Raw genomic sequence first — 20065 nt, 5'->3', positions numbered from 1 at the left:
ACCTGCTGAGGGTGCTCTTCCCACTGCCTGTGTCATTGATAAAGATACTAAATTATTATGAGCTCCTAGACTGTAATAATAGTGGAGATTAAGGAAGGCTGGTGATAGACATTGTGCAGGAGAGACCTGGAGACAAATGAAGTCACTGGCTTTCCTGCTCTGGCAGAAAGCCCAAGGCTCATGAAAAGAGAAGCCCGTGTGAGAATGGGGAAATGGAGAGCTTGTAGACACTGCGCTTACCGGATAGTCTGTGCCTAGTAGGCATAGTCTGGGTCAATACTACTATCTGAGGAAGACTTCTGAAGAGAAAAAGATCAGTTGGACATAGGGATGAGAGTTGATAGTAGAGAGTGTTTCAAGGGCAAAAAAGCTTGTGATGCGTTTTGGCAAGTTCCAAGGGCATTTGTTTTTGCAGGAAAAAAGAGATTTCTTAACAAGCAAAAACAGACAGCAAATACTATGGTTTGAGGAGAACATGTATCCTGACAGATTTTTAAAACCAGGACTTTTCTGCATCTAATAGGATGAGAAGGGGACAGGGATATCTTTGCCTTGTGCCTGAGGAGGACATACAGGTCAGTCTCGACTGGAGTGTACCCTTCCTACTTCACCTGAGCCTGTGTAGCTCTTTCTGGGGTTCAGATCAGTGTCAATGTGCAAGGGATGTTTTATTTTTTTAAAAAATCTCATATAGGGCTGCATGTGTAGCAGTTAAAAACACTGCGGGATATCTGGCTACACTGAGGGTGGCCAGAGGATTGCTCAGGTGAGAACTCAAGTGACTGGCTTTTCACCTGGCTGACCTGCAAGGCCCTTTTGGCACTGCAGGTTCAGTGCGCTTTTCCTTTCAAGCACAACTGTTTATTTGCAGACAAGCAAGCTGCCCAAGGGTCCATCCGCATATGAGACAAGCTGAAACAATGCACCAGAAAGATGTGCCACATACCTCTGAGCTTTGATTCTCTCTGTGTTTGTATGCTGCTTCCCAGAAGCTGTGTACAGTTTTGGGGCTTCTTTTGTCCTCCAGCAAATCTGTTTGTCATCAAAGCCTCTGAACAAATGGTCTGAGCGGACAGCACTAGTAATTATCTCATAATTGAGAAGTGGCAGCTGCCAGTTACACAGAAGTGCTGGCAACCTGTTATCTGAAATACGATAACTCACTGTCCTTTGCTACCCTGTGCTTGTGTCAGCTGGAGTGTGGGAAAGGCCTCGCGCTGCTCAGGCATGTAGCTAATGGCAGCTCCCTGCGAGCTCACAGAGCAGCCCAGGCATGCTGCATGGATCTCAGCGCCGCACAGTCATTCAGGGCCTGGCCACCACAGAGCGGTGAGAGGCTGCAGGGAAAGTTTGAGAAAGCTCACCGTACCAGTGGGCCAAAGGACCAAGGCAGCTGTTCAGTTCTACTCCACCTAGTTAGGGGGGGGGGGTGATCTCACAACAAAATTTATCACCAGCAGGAGAATTAATTGACATTGGTCCCCCTTAAAAATGAGATAAAGTGCAAATGCTATGCCTTGTTAGGGGTAAAGGGAGCCACAGAAAGGCAGTGTATTTGGCTCAGTCTAGACAGACCCTTTCAGTTCCTTACGGGCAATACCACACAAATCCTGCTTGATCCATAGCTGTATTTTGATTTGCATCCTGATTGTAGAGTACCCTGGGGCTCAAGGTCTGAAGCCTTCTCAGCAACAAGGGAGCAGAAGCACAATCTGAAATTTTTAGTCTCTGTTGAGATACTGCCTTTTTGTGCCACTAATAGGTAACGTAGGAGTCCCCCAGTCCACCGCTAGCTACAACAGCTCCAAACATGAAATCTGTAAGCCTTGGCTGTTACCTGTGAAGGAGCAGATTCTCATCTTGTTTACATTGCAGCTGCAGTGCAGAGCTGCTACCCATACCAACCTTGGTCTGGGTCTTGCACGGCCTGTCTCAGCACAAGTGTCACTGTGGTTTAAAAATAGCAACTGTTAGTTATCCAGCACCATAAATGTGCTGGGCATTGAAGGAGTGCCTGGAAACAGGGCAAGGCTTTGGTTTGAATTACTGCTGCAGGAAAAGGTACAGGAAGTTCAGTCACTTACTAGTTTAGCTTATGGCAACCTTGAACCAGAAGCATTTTAACAAAGTAAAAACTAAGTCAGCATTTTAAATGTTGGGTACCCCAACCAGGTCAAGTCAGTGGGGGCTTCTTCATACACATTTTAAAAGCCCAGGTGTAGGTCTGTATCAGCGATCCTAATAAGCTGTTTTGTCTTTAAAAGAGCCTGAGCACTCACGATGTTTTATTCAAACAGTGGGGAGCTCTGTGTGCACTAAGCCCCCTGCAGAATCAGGCTACTTGTCACTTAACTTCATAGTCTCAAAATTACACATTTTGTTTGGAGAACCTGAGCCTCCAGCAAACAGTTAAATGAAAATTGACAGGTGAGATGGCTGTAGCAGGGAATAAAGTCATGAGAGTAGTTGGTTTTGTAATGAATATGTCAAGTTGATCCCATTTAATTTTTTATGAAATTTGTGTAGCCAGTTTCATTACTTCTCTGTCATTTATATATTGGTTTATTTTTACCTTTTTTACCTCCTTCCACAAGGAACATGGATCAGAGCTGGGAATTTCTGAAAGGCAATTGAGGTATTTTTTGTGGGAAAAAAGAAATAAGGCAAACAGGGACAGAGACCACACACAGTATCGTTCAGTTAGAGCCAATTTGGTTTTGTTGACCTGTTTGAGATTTCACAGGTTGTGTAAACACTGCAGTTCTGCTGTGTTCACTCAGCAGTCCACAGCTACTACTGAGCTGGGGTTTGGCCCTTTGTACTAACTGTGGGGTGGAATTTGGGCCACAGAGACAGAATAGCACCAGCAGCTGGCTGCCGCTTACTTTTTCTGTATCCCATATGATAGCCTGGAAGACCAGCCCCAAATTTCTGCCATTTCCTAAATGCTTTACTCATAAGGTTGCCTCATGCCAGAGCAGCCTGACCCCTTTGTCCTGACCCACATTTTGCTGGGCTGACAGAGCACCATCACATGTGCTTCACCCCATCCACCCTGCCAGGGTGCCCACTCAAGCAGCAGGCTTAAGTTGGCCAGGAGTTACAGGGCACACCGCAGACCAGACCCCATGCAAAAAGTCTAAAGCAAGTAGTTTTCTCCCTTTCTATTCACCATTTAGTGGCAAATGACACAGTCTCTGCTCTATGAGCAGATGAGAGCATCCGAGTACACCTTTCCCAGCTGTTGAGGAATCCCAATTGCTCCGTCCACCTTTCTTTTCCGAGAAAGGGTTAGTTTCTGGTCGTAACTCCGGGGAAGATGTCAGAGCTGCAAATCCCTCAGTGGTTCCTGCTGACTTGCTTATGCAGCTCACTGCCAAGTGTGCCAGCTTTTGTGATACCCTTTGTAATGCACTGTCGTGGTTCAACCCAGCAGGCAGCTGAACACCACACAGCTGCTCGCTCACCTCCCCCCCAGCCCCCACAGTGGGCGGGGGAGAGAATAAAGGAGAAAAAAAAATATACATGGGTCAAGGTAAAGACAGTTCAGTAGGACACAAAAGGAAGGGGAAATACTACTAACAATAATGATAAAATAATTAGAATATACAAAACAAGTGGGGCACAATGTAGTTGCTCACCACTTGCCAACTGATGCCCAGCCAGTTCCCAAGCAGCAGCCTCTCACCAGCTTTTCCCCTAATTTATATACTGAGCATGGTGTCACACGGTATGGAATATCCCCTTGGCCAGTTTGGGTCAGCTGTCCTGGCTGTCTCCTCCCAGCCTGCTCGTTGGTGGGGTGGTACAAGAAGCTGGAAAGTCCTTGACTTAGTGTTAACACTGCTTAGCAACAACTAAAGCATCAGTGTCATCAACATTACTCTCAGCCAAAATCCAAAACACAGCACTGTACCAGCTACTAGGGAGAAAATTAGTGCCAGCCAAAACCAGGTCATCCAGCACCAGACACGCACAGGCATTTGTTGTTGGTAAAATAGTCTCAACTTGGGGATATTTTTTTTTTAACTTAGTTTTAATTTATTGACAACTAATATAAACTTCTAGTCACCCTTGGAAAATTAAACAAACATTTAAGTAAACACCTTTCCTCCCCCTTTTCCAGACTCCACTTAAGCCAGCCACCTCTCTTTGCCCTGCCATGTCTCAGCTCCCCTTACTTTCACCACAGGTCACTCAGTCTGTCCCAGCTCCTTCAGCGAGGAGAGGGGTGGCACAAGACATTGTGGTCACATGTGTAATAGTTTCTGTCTGCCACTCCTTCTTATCACACCTTCTCCATCCTGGGTTGTGTGGAGGCCACAATCCCTTTTCAGCCATCCCTGCTCTGGCATAGGTCATGCAGGGACTACAGTCCCTTTGGGAGTGCACACCTTTGGCAAGGAGCACCTCCTTGTGAGGGTGGATCTCCAGCTGCATGTCTCCTCGCATGTCTCCTCAGGCACATCCAGGTATGTTGCAGCACTATCAAAACTGGCTGGCTGCAACAAGGCTTCTACCATCCCATACCAGCTTAAATTCAATAAGAAGTTCCCACACCTTGCCCCAGCACAGCCACCAATCCCCCACAAGGTTTCAGCGGTTCATCTACTGTCTCTGATGTTTCTTCATCCTCTTCAGGCCAATCCACCCTGCTTCTCACCTCTGCTGTGTCAGGATTCTTTCCATATCCCAGCTCTTCTTCCAGCCAGCCTCTCCTCATCTGGGCCCCCTTCTTCTCCCAGGGCTTCTCCTTGTCTCTCCTACATCCAGGGCACTCTCTCTTCCTTCTGCTTCTTCCAGGTCTCTCTTCATCCCATGCTCCTCTTCCTTTGGTCCTTCTCCTCCACACCCCTTAGAACTATTTAACTACTTAGCAGGAACCAGCCACAGCTGCACCTTATCCACACCAGCCAACCCACCGCCCCTGAAGCCAGCCCACAGCTCTATGTTATCAATGTTAATTAACCCAGCTTCATTCCTCCATAATTCCTCTGCACTTCCTCTACACAGGTGTGTCTCCTCTCCCAGTGGCTGCTGCTGTTCCTTAAATAAACTTGAGCAGAGGTGTCATGTGCTCTCCTGGCTGAAGTTTTGGTGGCTTACACCATTTTCAGAGCTAGGTGGGACCATCTCTGCACCTGGCATGAAGCAGATGATGGCCTTCTCCTACACAGGTCACCCCGGCAGCCCTTGCTACCCGAACTACTGTATATGCCCAACACAGCACCCACATGTGCAACAGTTGGGTGCTCATGCACTAACAAACTGGGTGCTCATGCATGTACTAACAGGGTGCTTGGGCATAAATTATTTGGGCATGCATGCATGAACTAATTGTGTGCTTAGGCAAAAATTAATTTGGCATTCATGCATAAATTAGCTGGGCACTCATGCATTAATTTATTCAGGGCTCGTGCATGAACTAATCTGGCACTCACAGGAATGCAGCAAGCCCAGCAATTTATGGCTTATATGGCACGCCACACCTCTGCAAGGCACATATCAAAGAACTCTTTGAATGTTAATCCATTATCGACTCTTTTAGTATCATCACAGTCTTAATGTACATCAGTTACAGAGTCCACTTTTCCTTCCTTTGGACCAGGCGGCAGGAATTAATACTGTTAACAGTACACTTAGTAACATGAACACCCATGTTAAAGGGGTTTAGCGTCACGGTTTGGTTATATACCCATCACAGATCCCACCCCCGGCACAGACACAGTGGTCAGTGGTGCGCCAACGTGTGCATTACTAAAATTCCACCCACTCCCCCTGGGAACCAGGGCACTCATCAGCACGGTCTGGGCAATATGTTGTCTGTTACAAACTCTGCCCCTTTCCCGTGGGGACTAGAGATTAACGCAGCCTGAATATACACTCACCACCTGAATATAGACTTCACCCCCTCACCCCTGTGGACAAGACCACGGAGGTCAATACTGCAGCAGTCTGAGCAGTTCGTTTGTGCAAAACACACTTAACCAAGAAAGCCCCAGCAGTGTGCATATGTACCCATTGCAAACTCCACCCTCACCTCTCTGAAGGTGAACATCATCATCATCTGAATTCTTGCTACAAATTTTAGGCCTTGTCCCCTCAAAACAACCAACCAAGAACTTGGCAGTTCCAAGTTATTCATTGTGCTTTAGCGCGATGATTAAGATTGTACAAGCAGAAGTTAACACCACTGCTGAAGGTTCCGATAGGGTCACGAGTTCAGTAGCTGTGGGGCTTCACACACATCCAGAATGGGGGTGGGGAATGGTGTTCACACACTCCTGGGGCACGTTCCACAGCCGTAACATTAACTGAGCTCAGGCCTTTTTGCTGTGCTTGCAGTTGCTTAACTCACAGCTCTAGATTTCTGTCCCACTTCACCCTATACTCCACCTTTTCCTTCTGGAACATCCGTTATCCCCAGCAGGAGAATTTTCAACCCTTTTTGACACTTTTTTTCCAAGGATGAACATGAAACCGGACTCTCAACATTTTCTGTGGAGCTAATCTCACACCTCTCTTCCCGCATGCTTCCCCCAGTATGGTTATCTGTAGGTTACTCCTTGATCAATAGGACATGCCACCAGCTTCTCGGCTGATACTAGAGGAGCAGTAGCAACTGCCTGGCTGTCAGAGCTGTGGGGCTCTGATGGAGGGTGTTCACCACTTCTGTAGGTTTTGGTCTCCAAAGCCAAAAGCAGCATCCTGCAAGCTCCAGCTTCCTAACGCCGCCATAGCCACTGCACGGACATCCCAGGGGCAGTGGTTGCATGTGTCCCACACTTCTGTAATTTTGCTCTGAAAAAAAGGACCGCCAAGTGTTCACGCTCTTGGGAGCGATGTTCCCATCTCTGGAGGTCTGTTGAACCACTGTAACTGGGGCTGCCCTTGTTTGCAGTTGTCTCTGTGCTATCAAACCCCTGCAGCTTCTGCCCCACTCATGCTCGGGCTGAATTAACAGGGCGTTCGCCTTCGAACTGATGGGGCATTCATGCATAAATAATTCGGACTCTCATGCATGAACTGAAAGGGCAGTCATGCATGAATGCAGTAAACCCTGCATTTCTTGCCCAGTACAGCATGCAGAGCTCTTCAGATGGCAGGATCTGGTAGGTGAAATTCACACCGGTTTCCCCAAATCCCAGCCATAGTGCACTGTCTCTCCCAGTCTCGCGGGAAGCTCCCTGGAGCCTGGGCTGATTCTCCTAACTTTGACTGGAAGGGGTGGGCATGGCTGGAACCCATTCTGCAGAATGGTAGGGTGACTAGTTTTGTTTCATTTTGTGGGCCAGGCCTTCTCTTCCTGCAGGCAGGAAAATAAAAGCCTGTGAGCTCCCAGCAGCACAGACCCTACAGCAGACCTCTGAGCCCCGTGCAGTCTGCTAGATGGCAGCGGTACATACATTGACCGTTTATTACAGTGTTTTATTTAGGAGTTTCAAGAAAGAGTCAATTACTCATCAGAGGTAGGGAGATTAATCATGGTTCCTTACTCACATGGCGTATTAACACTTCCCCTTTATTATCTCCCTTGGTCTTTGACCTCACATTTAAACTAACAGGATGAAATACGGCCAGGCTTACGGTGAAGTACCTCCACACAGCTGCTGGTGCTGTTGTTAATGATTTGCAAATGCAGGCTCCGAACAGACGGGCCCTTTCTTTCTTGCAGTATCCCCTAGACAACTTGTTTAAGGGCCAAGTAAATAAAGACACATTTACAACGATAGGTCCCTGCTGCGATGTCTGCCTCCATTTTGTAGGGGAAAAGGAGAGCAATCCCCTCTCCCCTCCACATGTGTTCAGACCTCCCTTCCCGAGGCCTGCCTTCCCAAAGGAGCTAGCGTGCTGTGCAGAACAAGCTTGCTCTGAAGCCTGGGGAGGTCAGCTGGTACTGGGGAACTCTGCTGCAGGAGGAACTGCTGAGCACGAGGCTGGAGAAGGCCGAAGAGGAAAGTTAGTTATTTGCCTGGATTCTTCCACCGTGTAATTCTTCACATGTGCTTTTGGGAACAGTGCGGGTCAGTGCTGCGTGCGGCTGTACGTAGTATTCACAGCACTGCCATTTTTTCTGGCCTTTTTGCCTGGCTCTGAACTGTGCTCACCTTTTGGCTTCAGGGGACAGCTCCGTAGCAGGTTTCCGTAGCAGGTTTCCGTAGCAGGTTTCCCACTCCTTCTCCGTGGGCTCTGGAGAACGAGACTGGTAGGAGGCAGCCAGAGCATTTCCATCTGTGTCTGGTCAGCGATGTGGGACAGCGCCCAGGGGCTGTGAAGCCTCTGCCGAGCTGTGCTGAGCGGTGCTTGCTCAGAACCCCCTCCAACCCTTCTGTAAGCTGACTGAGCCTGGACGTTCCTTCTGCTTTAAAGTTTGCAGCTCTCAAGGTTAAATTGACCTGTCAATAAACCCGTCAGCTTCACCTGCTTGTAGGCAGATGGTGGAGGGGAGGAAGGGGCAGATCTGTAAATACACTCGTGGGATACTGGGGCATCTACGAGACTGGTCTGCTTCTACTTCCCAGTATTGGCGGTGACTGGAGTTGAGGCATTTCAGTGCTTGCGAGCACCAGGTAGCAATAGGCACACAAGCAAGAAAAAGCTGGGGGAAGGTTTGTGAACTGCAACATGCAGAGCATTAAGCTCCACATTACTCCAGTAAACGCTACTATGTTTTGCATCTAGACATAAATGCAGTAACCGCTGTCTTCTCCAGGGCTTCGGAGGGCAGAACTGTGGAGGTACCGTACAGAGGGGACGTGGAACTCACCATCCTGGACATCCTCGGAGGGCTGCGCTCCACCTGCACCTATGTGGGAGCTGCCAAACTCAAGGAACTGAGCAGGAGAACGACGTTTATCCGGGTCACCCAGCAGCACAGCCAGGTCTTCTCTTAGCCCAGGACTGGGGGGCTGAGAGCGAGGGGTGGGGGTGAGGAGCAGGAAGGGCTGCTGGTTTTTGCTTTCTCCTCCATACTGTGTTAGTGGCAAACTCTCCTCTCTCAGGACGGCGTGAGGGCCTGTGGCTGAGATCTGGAAGAGGAAGGTTGTGCTATTAACACAGCGCTGTTGGTTCAAAATGCAACAGCCTCATGTTTCATTGTTGTGCCTTTTTTATTTTTTAATCAACATTTCTTCACCTGTTTTCCCCCCCTCTGATAAATAGCCGCTGAACCTCAATTAACAAGGAACTGGCTTGCAGACATGGCTGTTACTCCTGCATACATACATGCATCCCCTTTTCTAAGGGTGGCCTGCTAGCTGCCACTGCTTCTGGCAGCGCCCCCTCCAGAAATTACAGGCTGGGAGAGAAAAATGTGCAAGCAATTGCATGGAGAAATCAAAAATCAAATTCTCTTTATCTTTGTTCTGGCAAAAGAATGGATGTTTGTGGCACGGCTGCCAGCCTGCAGAGCGCCAGAGGTGGATGGTGCATGAGGCCTGGCTGCTGGGGGCTGGGATGAGAAACGCGCCGGATCTCTCACTCTCAGTTCACAGGGCTGGTACTGCCATTCTTACTTCAATCTCCCTATCCAAGGGGGGACTTCCCTTTTCAGAGCAGCCGGCACTGAATGTAGCAAACCCGTGCTGTCCCCCTACCCCCATCTGTGGGGATCATTCAGGAGAAAACATCTCAGCGCTTGCCTGCTTATCCGTGCATGCAGTTACTGAATTCCCTGGGTTCCTGCTTTTGCCTGCTCTCTGTGAACAGATCTCTAAGACACTGAAACTCAGCAACAGTAACCCCACCAAGGAGGGGTTTCTCTGCAGCCCTCTCTGTCCCCTTTCCTGTTGATACCCATTTAGCAAACATGTAAAAATGCTGTGCTGTGCGTTGTCTGTGGCCAGGTGGATGAGGCCGGAGGGATCAGATTCACTTTTGGTCATTTGGTACCGCTCCTTGGCAGTCTCTGACACCATGAAAAGCGGAAGAGCGCTTTGGCAGAGTAGCCTGATTGCAGGAGGCTGGTAGGCAGAGATGGAGTTAAAGCATTTGCTCTAAAGGCAGTAATGAATGTTTAAGACTCTGGGTAACACTTTAATAAAGTGTAATGTCCCACTAATTAATTGTTAAATCACAATGAAATTTCTTTGGAAATACACATTGCATCCATGTGAATACCACACTAGCTCGTTACGATAAATGATGGGAAAGTGAGCACCAATGAATTAATAATGCTTGGCCACTTACTTTAAAGTGCTGCTCGGATTGTAATACAGCTGATGGTACTCCAGTACTTCAGACTCTTGCTTTCTCCTCCTGTAGACATCTGTGGAAAGAGGCAGGCTTCCTTTGGAAAGGAAAGGAGTGATCTGTAGAAAGAGGAATAGCAAAGAGAAACTCTAGAATTAAACTCATATGCTGGACTGCTCAAAAAGCCATGCACAAGGATTGGTACAACTGACCACAGTGAAGAGCAAATCAAGGCCATAAGCTGATCCCTGGGGATTCTGCAGTGGGTTGTGCACATTAGAAAAAGCACAGAATATCTCCTAAATACCCTGGGTTTTTACATGTCTTCCACCTAACATGTAGGACGTAATTCTTGTGGTGTAACTCCTTCCTCTGCTTCGGAGGTGAATAAGGGCCTTAACGTGAGCACAGGTTATGCCTGTGCTGGCTTTAAGGACCGTCTGTCCTGCCCACATATTGTAAAGGAACCTGAACGTGGAGGAGAAGCAGGCCCTGTGTCGTGAAGGACCTGATCTCTGTTCCCTCCAGCCTGGGAGCATCACGTTCAGAAGATGCCAGGCTTCTTTCCCACAACCCCCACCGTGTGCCACATACTGCGCTTCCCTGCGCTTCCCAGGGTACAGGCAGTACTGCTGCTGTGATCAGCACGGCTCTGGGTGGTCACTGTTCCTTTATTCACATGCTGGGAAGGGCGGGGGACGAAGGCAAAGGAACACCTCCGTCAGGAGTGGGGTTGGACCATCGCGGCGCAGGCCTGACCACAGGTGTGTCTCCATGCTCGTGCCTTCATGCGTGGGAAGGGCAGCGGCCTGCTGGTCTCACGCCCACTCCCGCTAGCGCTTTTCTACTTTTTTTAGCTACATTTCTAAATGGAATTTAAGAAACATATACATATAAATATATATATATATATTTGTAAACATTTTTTTAAAAGATCGCACGCACACTGAACAGAGCAGCTTCATGAAATGCCTTCGGAATAGTTTCTTTTCCAAAGGGCAGGTGCTGGGGCGAGGGGAGGCTGCCTCTCCGCAGGTGTGGTGAGCGTGGCCACTCTTGCACCCGCTTTCCTTCCCCTTCCGCACGTACCTCTGACCGACCAGTGACTAGTAGGAAAGGACGGGGATAGGCTAATGGTGAGTTGTCCCCCTGAATTCTCTAGGCTGTGAATGACATTGACACGAAGAATAGTTACCGATTAAGCTTTGACTTAGGGCATTTGGTTTTCTAGATAGTGGCTTTTACTATCATTTTGATAAGCAGCATGTTTCCTTTCTATTCGATTTTCTCCTTGTCTCTGAAAGCGAACAGGAGAGAGAAATGGGCTGCAGAAGGGCAGCACTGGTGGCATGTCTGCATCTCACCCAGCGTTGTGAGTTTTGTTCAGGGATAACCCTCAACTATGTCAGTGCTCACCACTGACACTGTCTAGCTCTCAGGCAGGCAGGAAAATGGAAAAAAGAGGAGTTTGAGCCCTCCTTTAATACCCAGCCCCGTGCTGTAGTAGTTGCCCTTACCTTCACGCAGCCCCAGGTGCTGTGCCCTGCTCAAGCCCGCTGCTGCTCTCACAAGGAACGGGCAGAGCGGGAGCTGAGGGCGCGCTGTGCCTCGCAGGGTGGGCTGAGCAGAGACCACAGCCACCGACAAACGCCACATGCCATTTGTGGCTCTACCTCACCTGCACGTTTTAACCAGGTGCTCCGTTACTTGGTGTCCTTCTGGGGGAAATGAAATCTGTAAGTTCTTAAGTGTTGAGTGATTCTGCATAACCAGGTCTTCTTTAACCCTACCACCCCGGTCCCATCCCGTCTAGAGGAACGCTGTGAGTGTGACAGCCTGCCCTGGAGGCCAAGGTCATGCCCGCTTCCCCCAGCCTGGCAATTCTTCACTTGGGCACCCAAGAGCAACGCTGAGGTTCCGCAGTGATTTAGTTTAACATACCAAAGACCTACAGGCAGGGATGCTGAGAAGGGCAGCATTACGTCATTAAAGCAACCCCTGCTGAGCGTGTCCAGCTCTGGCTTCTGGCACCGTAAGGACCCACAGTGTCCCCGTCACCCCAGTCACATTCTGGAGTCACCTCGAAGCGGCGTGGTTGGTGGAGGGGCAGGCTGGCCCTCCTGCCCACGCAGCCCAGCTTACCTGAGCTCTACTTGGGGACGAAGGTCCTGGCTTACGGCCGAGTGACTGCGTGGTGACTGTGAGGAGCGCACGCGTAGAGCCCTCGTGGGCATCAGGCCAGCCTGTTAGAGGAGTGTGGGCCTTCAGCCAGCGTCCTGCCAGATGCAAAACAAGCCACACAGGTCTCCGTTCTCTGAAAGGAACAAGTGCACCCACCCAGGGGCTGTGCGCCTCCCCCGCTGCTCACAGCCCCGCCAGCCGTGGGCCAGGGGCTTTGGCTGTGTGCCTCTGTGCAGCGCCTCCGCACAGCTTTCTTCTCCCCTTAGGGCATGGGGGGCTGAATGTAGGAGGGGGCCACCCCGTGAAGAGTTGTAAGCAGGGGCAGGAGGGGCCTCCGCTTCTATTTGGAGGAGCTTTTCCCATACAAAGTGTGCCTGTATCTTCTCCCAGCTGGTCAATAGTGAGGGGAGGAGGGATGGGGGCGAGCAAGACACACAGCAGCCATTAGCCAAGCCCCGCCGCGCCGGGCCAGGGGCCGGTGTTCTTCAGTCAGGGGCGTGATGAGAGCTTGGAGCCGTTCCTGAACCGAGCACGCCCTAGCTTACACCCGAGCTGCGCTGCTGGAACAGCCTTGGTGCTACAGCTTTCTGCCAGGGTAGGCACCGCGTCTGTCCACCACCGCCTCCCACCCCTCCACCCCAGGGATGTTGCGTTAGTCGCCAGTATGTTTTCTACCAAAAGTTCTTTGTTGGAGCCAGGAGGGCTTTTATATCCCCATGTTTGGCCTTCCTTGTGTAGAAAATAATAATAAAAAACCCCCGAGGCCCAAGGCCAGCAGTTTGCCTTCTGCAGCAGCCAGAGCCGGCGCGCAGGAGCGGGCCCTTTGCTGCCGGCTGGGAGCTGCCCGGCGGGGCGGAGGGGCCCAGCCGTGTCCTGGTTAGATGCTGGCACAGCTCCGCACCCCCCAACACAGTGTGGACCACCCCCCCTGCAGCCTTCGCTTCACCTGTGGTCATGCAGATGTTCAAGTGAGCCCTCCCCGGCATTTCCTTGACAGAATGTTTACTGGTTGACGTTTTCATACATAAATAAATAAATCAGAGTCCAAACCTCGTTGGTGTTGCCTGCGATAACTGTGAAGCGCTTCTATGTCATCGGCCAAAAAGCTGATGAGCATTCGCTGCGTCCCTGCCCTGCGGCAGCTGCGTGTGCCCGACGCCTCCGGCCCGCATGGCACCATCGTTTCAAATGTTGGAAAGTTGCAAATAGAAAGGTTTTTGTTACGCAATAAAGAACTTCACTCTGACGGTCTGGAGACAGTTTTATGGCCACACTTGGGTACATGCGCGTTTCTGCGTTGTCACAATCAAAAGCAAACGCTCTCCAACGCGTTGCCAGGGGAGGGAGGAAATTAAATTGGGCAAATTACATCCCTAGGAAAGCTCGTTCCCGTTCAGTCATAACTCACAAAGACGAAACACGCGTCTGCAATTGGCACTGTTATTTTATTAGTACGAGTATACTGAAACAATAAACTTGTACTGGTATACAGACAATTTCTTTAAAACAATTTTGTTCAAATTTTGAATCAAACATTGTTTTATTATAATAATGAAATAATTTCTACCTAGAAAACCTGCAAGCACCATCAAAGAAAGGGACCATAAAATTCAATAAACAGACGCGAGTGTATCCTACAAATAGACACACCACCATTAGAAAATAGAATATGAATTCTTCCATTTTTTTTAATATTTGTTTTAAAAAAGCTAGTGCAAGTACAATATTTTACACTGGAATTACAGAGAGTATGCACGCATATGGAAAAAAGTTCTCCTGTCACAATAAAAGCTCTTAACTATGTCTGTATGCACTTAAAATCTTCTCCTCTTTTCAATAAGGTGCAAAACGTTATTCCCTCCCTATTTCTCCTTTGTACTGGCCATGTCAGCTCAATTTCTCCCCAACACAAAGCTGCGATATCCCTTTTACTGGGCCTACACCAGGAACTACACTGGAAGTGTGATTTGCAACAACCCTCATTAGTAATACCAGCCGATTTAAAAATAAAATTAAAAAAGAACCAACAAAAACCTTAAAAACTACTGCTGTAGAATGGCTGAAACTTACCCCAGCGCGGCCAAGCGCCGCTGCCGGCTGCCGGGAGCGGTGACATAGCTAGTACAAAACGATTTTCAGTAGCTCACCCGAAACTGAAAAAAGGTTGGGAAATCCCCCTCCCCGCCCCCCCTTTTTTTTTTTGTAACACTGCAAAAAGAACAGTGTTCAACAAGTTAATATATTATTCAAAAAAAAAAAAAAAAAAAAAAAAAAGAGCAAATACATACATTAGTGAGTTTCAACGTTAGCTGACTGTCGTGAAGAGCCGTATCTATGCCTTACCGGATTAGTCACTTGGCGAAGCGGCCGGCCCCATGGCCAGACAGCAGACGCAGACCAAGCCACCCGCAGCCACCCCTGGCCCCGTTTTGCCCTCGGCTACACGGACCCGCACCCGACTGGCGGCCCGGCGTTCCGCAGCGCCCGTTCAGAGGGGTGGCACGCGCGCCCTGGACTGTTCGAGCCAACGCCAGGGTGGGAGGCCCCGGCCGGCCACTGTGTGGGGGCAGCGGGCGCTGCCCGGGGGGCCGGTGGTCCCCCACGGCCCCGTGCCCCAGGGTTTCTGCGCATCAGCATTCCCGTAGTACAGCAACGACAGCTTCAACGGGTGACTTAACTCGCCGCAAACACCACTTCCAATGCACACCTACTGCGTGGTCGAGGGAAAGGGCACAGGAGCTTTGACTGCTCAAAATAGGAACGAACAGAAAAGAAACAACCTTGGATGAAGCCTCCATAAAATCCTCAGTGGAAGACTTAAGTCCTTTCAGCTAGCGACAAGGAAAAAAAAACCCAAAAAACAACTACAGAAACCTTAGAGACTGTTATTGTATAAATACTACCTGTTGGCTGAAAGCACTTCATCGTAACACAACTGGGGCTGGTTTTCTGAGCGCTGGGGGGGCCGCCTGGCCAGGGCGAGTACTTCTGCCCCCTGTGCCCGCGGGAGCCCGAGCCTGCGCGACCTCTGGGGAGGGGACGGGCGCAGCCCCAGACTTCACCTACTCGGCCCTGCCGCCCACTCCCAGCTGCCCAGCTCAATCTTTGGACAGGAGAAGGACCCTCTCCTCAGAAACTGCTTCGGGATCCTCTCCTTTTGGCTTCTGAAAAAGACCGGTCTCGCCATCAGTCAAGACCACGACTGGAACCGCGCTTGGTGTGCCAGGCTGCGCCGCGGCCCTGAGAGCCGTGTGGGGACGGCCGGCTCACCGCGGGTATCGCTGCTGCTAGCGCTGGGCCTGGATCCCTTGTTACAAGCACTTCTTGCTCAGGGTTATACTCTTTGGGTTTCGTCTGCAACAGGAAGTGCTGAAAAAACACGGAGCAGCATCCCAGGGAGAGGAAAATCGGGGGCCGAAAGGCTTCGGGCAGGAACCAAGCAGGTCGCGCTCGGCCAGCAGCGGCTTCGGCGCGGGGCGGCTGCTGCGGCGCTGCCAGCCCCATCCCCGGCAGGGCTCGGGCACCGGGGCGGCCGCGAAGGGCACAGCCGAGGCCTCCCTCGGAGCCAGCCGTGCCCTGCGCTGCCAGCAGCTCCCTCGGCGCGGGCGGGAGAGACTTAAAGCCAAAGTGGAGCTGGAGAGCAAAGCTCCAGGTTTGCACCGCAGCCACCCTCTGAAGTGCCCGGTAGCTGCACTCGAGAATTGCTGCTCCAAGGTGTGTTTTCAGCACAGGAATAAACAGTGTGAAGCGTGACTCCATTCCCCAGAAACGGGACCCATGTAATACGAACAGAAAATTAAGCACAGTTGTTCTTTAAGAGCCTTTTAAGTAATAATTCTTCCTGGCCAAAGCCAATACAAATCAGATCATCTAGACATGACATTTTCTATATACAAAAAACATGTAACTTTCAACCTTTCTCTGCTTTTGTATTTAAAAACTTTTTTTTTTTTTACAAACAAGGTATGAAACTCACTGTTCAAACAGAGCCATCTCTTTTTCAAACACTGAATTAATCATTCCAACATTCATTTTTCTTTTGTGCAATTTTTTAAAACATTACCTGTACTCCTCAATGTGAGTGCTTCAAAAAAAGTTTCTATTTTTAATAAGCTTCTCAAATTAGGTTTACATCAAAAAATATTCCCACAAGGTATAGTGCTACAAGAAAAGATCCTATCAGTAAAGGTAACACATCTGAAGCGAGGTCGTCTATGTAAAAGAAATTGAACTCTGGAGTAGAGGTGTGCAACGCGTTTGGAATTTCCCTATCGACACAAAGCAAGGCTGTCCTCAGGACAGGGAATCAAGTGGACATGTAGGCGTACGCGTAAAAAAAATTCACACGTATTTATTCGTGTGCAAACAGACACTTCTGTCTGGGGGTGTGTGTGTGTGCACGTCTGCGTATCTGCATCAGCAAATTCTCATTCTGCGGCATATTGCAGGATTTGGTGGGGTGGGAGGGCTGGATAAACCAGAGGAAAGGAAATTACTGCCTGCACTCTGGCGGTGCGTTCACCCCCCTTGCCTTTCACATCAGCACTGGCCAGAGCCCGGAGCGGACTCTGCTGTTACCTGTGATGATGGGGAGGAAAGACATGAAAATTATGTGTACGAGTTCACGTCCAGGTTTGCCGTTCGTGAAAGTTCCTGGGACAGCAGAAACATTTCAACGGGCCAAATCCCTCCTGCCCACCTGGCAAACCTGGATGAATCCCAAGATTTTTCCAGCTGCCCGATTAAGGTCACATCTGGCCCTGCCTGAACCAAGCTTCAGTTTCACAACGATTTACACACGTGCTGCAGGGCAAGCGCCCGAGCAGCCCTTGCTGGCCAGCCGACCTCCCCCGAGCAAGCGTGTAAGTGTTTGCAGAGCCGGGTCCCAGGGCACGCAGAGCACTGCGCCAAGAGCCCCTCTTTGACATAACACCGTTAGTGTTTATGAAAATACTGAGGATTCGCTCTCCTTGATCCAGGTTGGTTTTTGTTTTTAGCAGTTGCAAGTACTAACAGAATTCCACCGTTTCCTTTTTTTACTATTGGCAACACACTTCAAAGTAAAGTAAATCTCTGCAGAGAGTGAATTTTCGTGATAACCAACAGCTACGGTTCACACTGAGCCTGCTGCTTTTGTATTGCAATCTACGTGAGATCTACAAAGTTTAAACGATGAGATGCAGGAAATCCAAACTTGACACGAACATTGTACATCCCTACTCCGGAGCAGTAAAAGTGCTGCTTCTGGTCACATCAGTGTACCACACATATGCCAGCCCCATCCCTGAGTAAAAGGTGTGAAAGGTTTCTAAATGTTCCTTGACTTAAGGGAAAAGAGAGTAGTGATGTCACTTCCCCATGCTGAGAAAATGACGGGAACGACAGGTTGAACAAAGCGACAATGGAACGAAGGAATTAAAGGAATAAAAAAGAGGAACGTGTGTGTGTCCCCTCCTCCCGAGGTCTGTGTCTCTGAGGGAAAGCAAGCCCCAGGGCAACGTACGAAATGGTAAAATAGGTCAGCGGTGACTCCGATGTGGGTCTCGACCAGAGGACTCGAGGTAAGTGACATCAAACTCAAATTCCCTGTGATGTGGCCCAGACAAACTGAAACAATGCCTAAGTTAAACACTATAAGGAACAGTCATTTTATATATATATAGATATATAGATTAGATAGATAGATAAGATAGATAGACAGATAGATAGATTTTTTTTTTTAGAAATCCCTATAAAGAGGTTCTTGTTTTATTTTTCTTTGCCCTGACTAATTTCTTGGTGATTGTATGCGTTTTGTTGTAAACTAAAAAGCCTGCTACAAAAAGAAAGAAAGAAAAAAAAAAAAACCACCAGAGAGGAAAAGAAAACTACTGTCAGTTACTATTGCAAAGCGGCCGCCGCGCAGCAGCAGCGGCTACACCTCCTCCTCCGGCTCGGCCTCAGCATCCCTGTGCCTGCGAGCGGTGTTTCAGCGCGCAGCCGGGGATGGATGGCCCTCCCAGGCATGGGGACTCGCTGCAAGGGACGCTTGGTGCCAGGGGGAGAGGCAAAGCCCCCCTTGCAAAGGACTTGGTCCCCAGGGGGACCCCTCTCTCCTGGGTGGGAGCCAGGTTTCGCCTGCGTGCCGTCCAGGCGGGGGGCACCACGTGGCCGAGTGCCACCCTCCGCCTGGATGGCACGCAAACATTAATACAACTTTTTTTTTTTTCTTTTTTCTTTTTTTTTTTTTTCTTCCTGGATCTTTTTTAACATCAAATACAAAACCGGTTTGTGTTTCCCAGGGCAAGGGATGCTTGGCCCTTAATATGTTTTGTATTTTACTTACTTTTTTTTTTTGGGGGGGGGGGGAGGGGGGAGCAAGGGGGATCAGGAGGGAGTTATTAACAGGGGAAATAAAAAGGTCGAAAGAAAGAAACTACTCAAAAAAGAACAAGACTGGGGAAATCAGAAGTGGGTATGAGATCTAGCTAACACCGCACAGGTGAGTCTAAGTTGGCACGTAAAGTATTGCACATCCTACAAAAGCCAAAGCATGGAAAGGGACAATTGTTTGGAAAGAACCAGTTATTTCAGAATTCTTCAGTCTGAAATACAAGCACAGAACTAATACATTCCTATTGCTCCAAACATATTTTTTTATTATTATTATTTTTTATATTTTTTTAGTGTTAGTTGAATAGATCCAGTCAGTTTAATAGCCCCTGCTTCCTTATTAACCACAAATGTGTATACGTATGGTTTTACTTGAGATTTTTTTTTTCCTTCCGAGTACACATGAAGTATGGAAATAGTGGTATGACTGTGAACTAAAATCTGTAATTCTTTCTATTCCTTTACCATCAAAGCTTAAAAACAAAACAGGAAACAAAACAATAAATTGCAAGTGCCCTGAGCAGAGTATATGGAAGATTAAGCAACTTCTCTGAGCAGAAATATTAACAAATAAGCACTAACTAAGCAGTGTGACTGTGAGAAGAAACCCACTCAGCTATTTGGTAGCCTGCTGAGAGGTTAATAAAATTCAAGGAAATTCAAGAAAAGTTTCAAGCTATTTTAAACGTATTTCAGCTTTTTGGTGCACCCCATAATATGGTATAAAAACAATTAGGTCTGGTGTGAGCTAAATTTCAAGTAACAAATAACAGAGTCAAAGCTGGGGTCCGGGGTTAACATTTCTTCTCTTAAATAAAAGCACTGTATTTCAGGGGAGAGGGAAAACAAGATTTTAAATAAATTTGTTCACTTTAGGTTACTGCGTTTCTAATGATGGACTTTTATTTCCTTTTCTCCCTATCAGTACAGCTTCTTCACAACTACCTGAAGGATGTGAACTCGCCCACCAAACCCGCCGACACGAACGCTTGCTCATGCAGGGCCCCCGCGCAATCCCACCCAAATCAAGGGGATCGTTCTAGCGGCAGCAAGAGGCTTTAGCGATCAGCCCTGCGGTACTTCATACCTGCACCTCCCCGAGGCTCGCGCAGGAGGCTGGGTGCACAGCACCTCAAAGGATCCGGCCCTACCTGGGGAAAGAAAAGACTGAACGGCACAAATCCCCCCCCACCCCTACTTGGTTTGTACCAAACTCTTGAAATGTCGCCTTTCCAATGGAAAACGATGCAATTAAAATAACAAATAATAATAATAATAAAATAACAGTAGGTTTGTTTTCAAAACAAACACCTGGCTTAAG

The 20065-nt window shown here is 48.8% G+C and overlaps 1 protein-coding gene across 3 annotated transcripts in view; it reads left to right on the top strand.

Annotated features, from left to right (window-relative positions):
* GMPR (guanosine monophosphate reductase) overlaps window positions 1-14395 on the top strand; it is a 49672-nt gene extending 35277 nt beyond the window's left edge. For all 3 annotated transcript variants that reach the window (XM_056332318.1, XM_056332320.1, XM_056332319.1), the window contains exon 9: window positions 8714-14395. In XM_056332318.1, coding sequence (XP_056188293.1) covers window positions 8714-8894 — 181 coding nt within the window. In that variant the 3' untranslated portion in view covers window positions 8895-14395. The remainder of the gene's footprint in view (window positions 1-8713) is intronic.
* The last annotated feature ends 5670 nt before the right edge of the window (window positions 14396-20065 follow it).

Source organism: Falco biarmicus, chromosome 3, assembly GCF_023638135.1.
Source record: "Falco biarmicus isolate bFalBia1 chromosome 3, bFalBia1.pri, whole genome shotgun sequence".
Lineage (NCBI taxonomy): Eukaryota > Metazoa > Chordata > Aves > Falconiformes > Falconidae > Falco > Falco biarmicus.
This window is presented reverse-complemented; position numbering and strand designations above follow the sequence as displayed.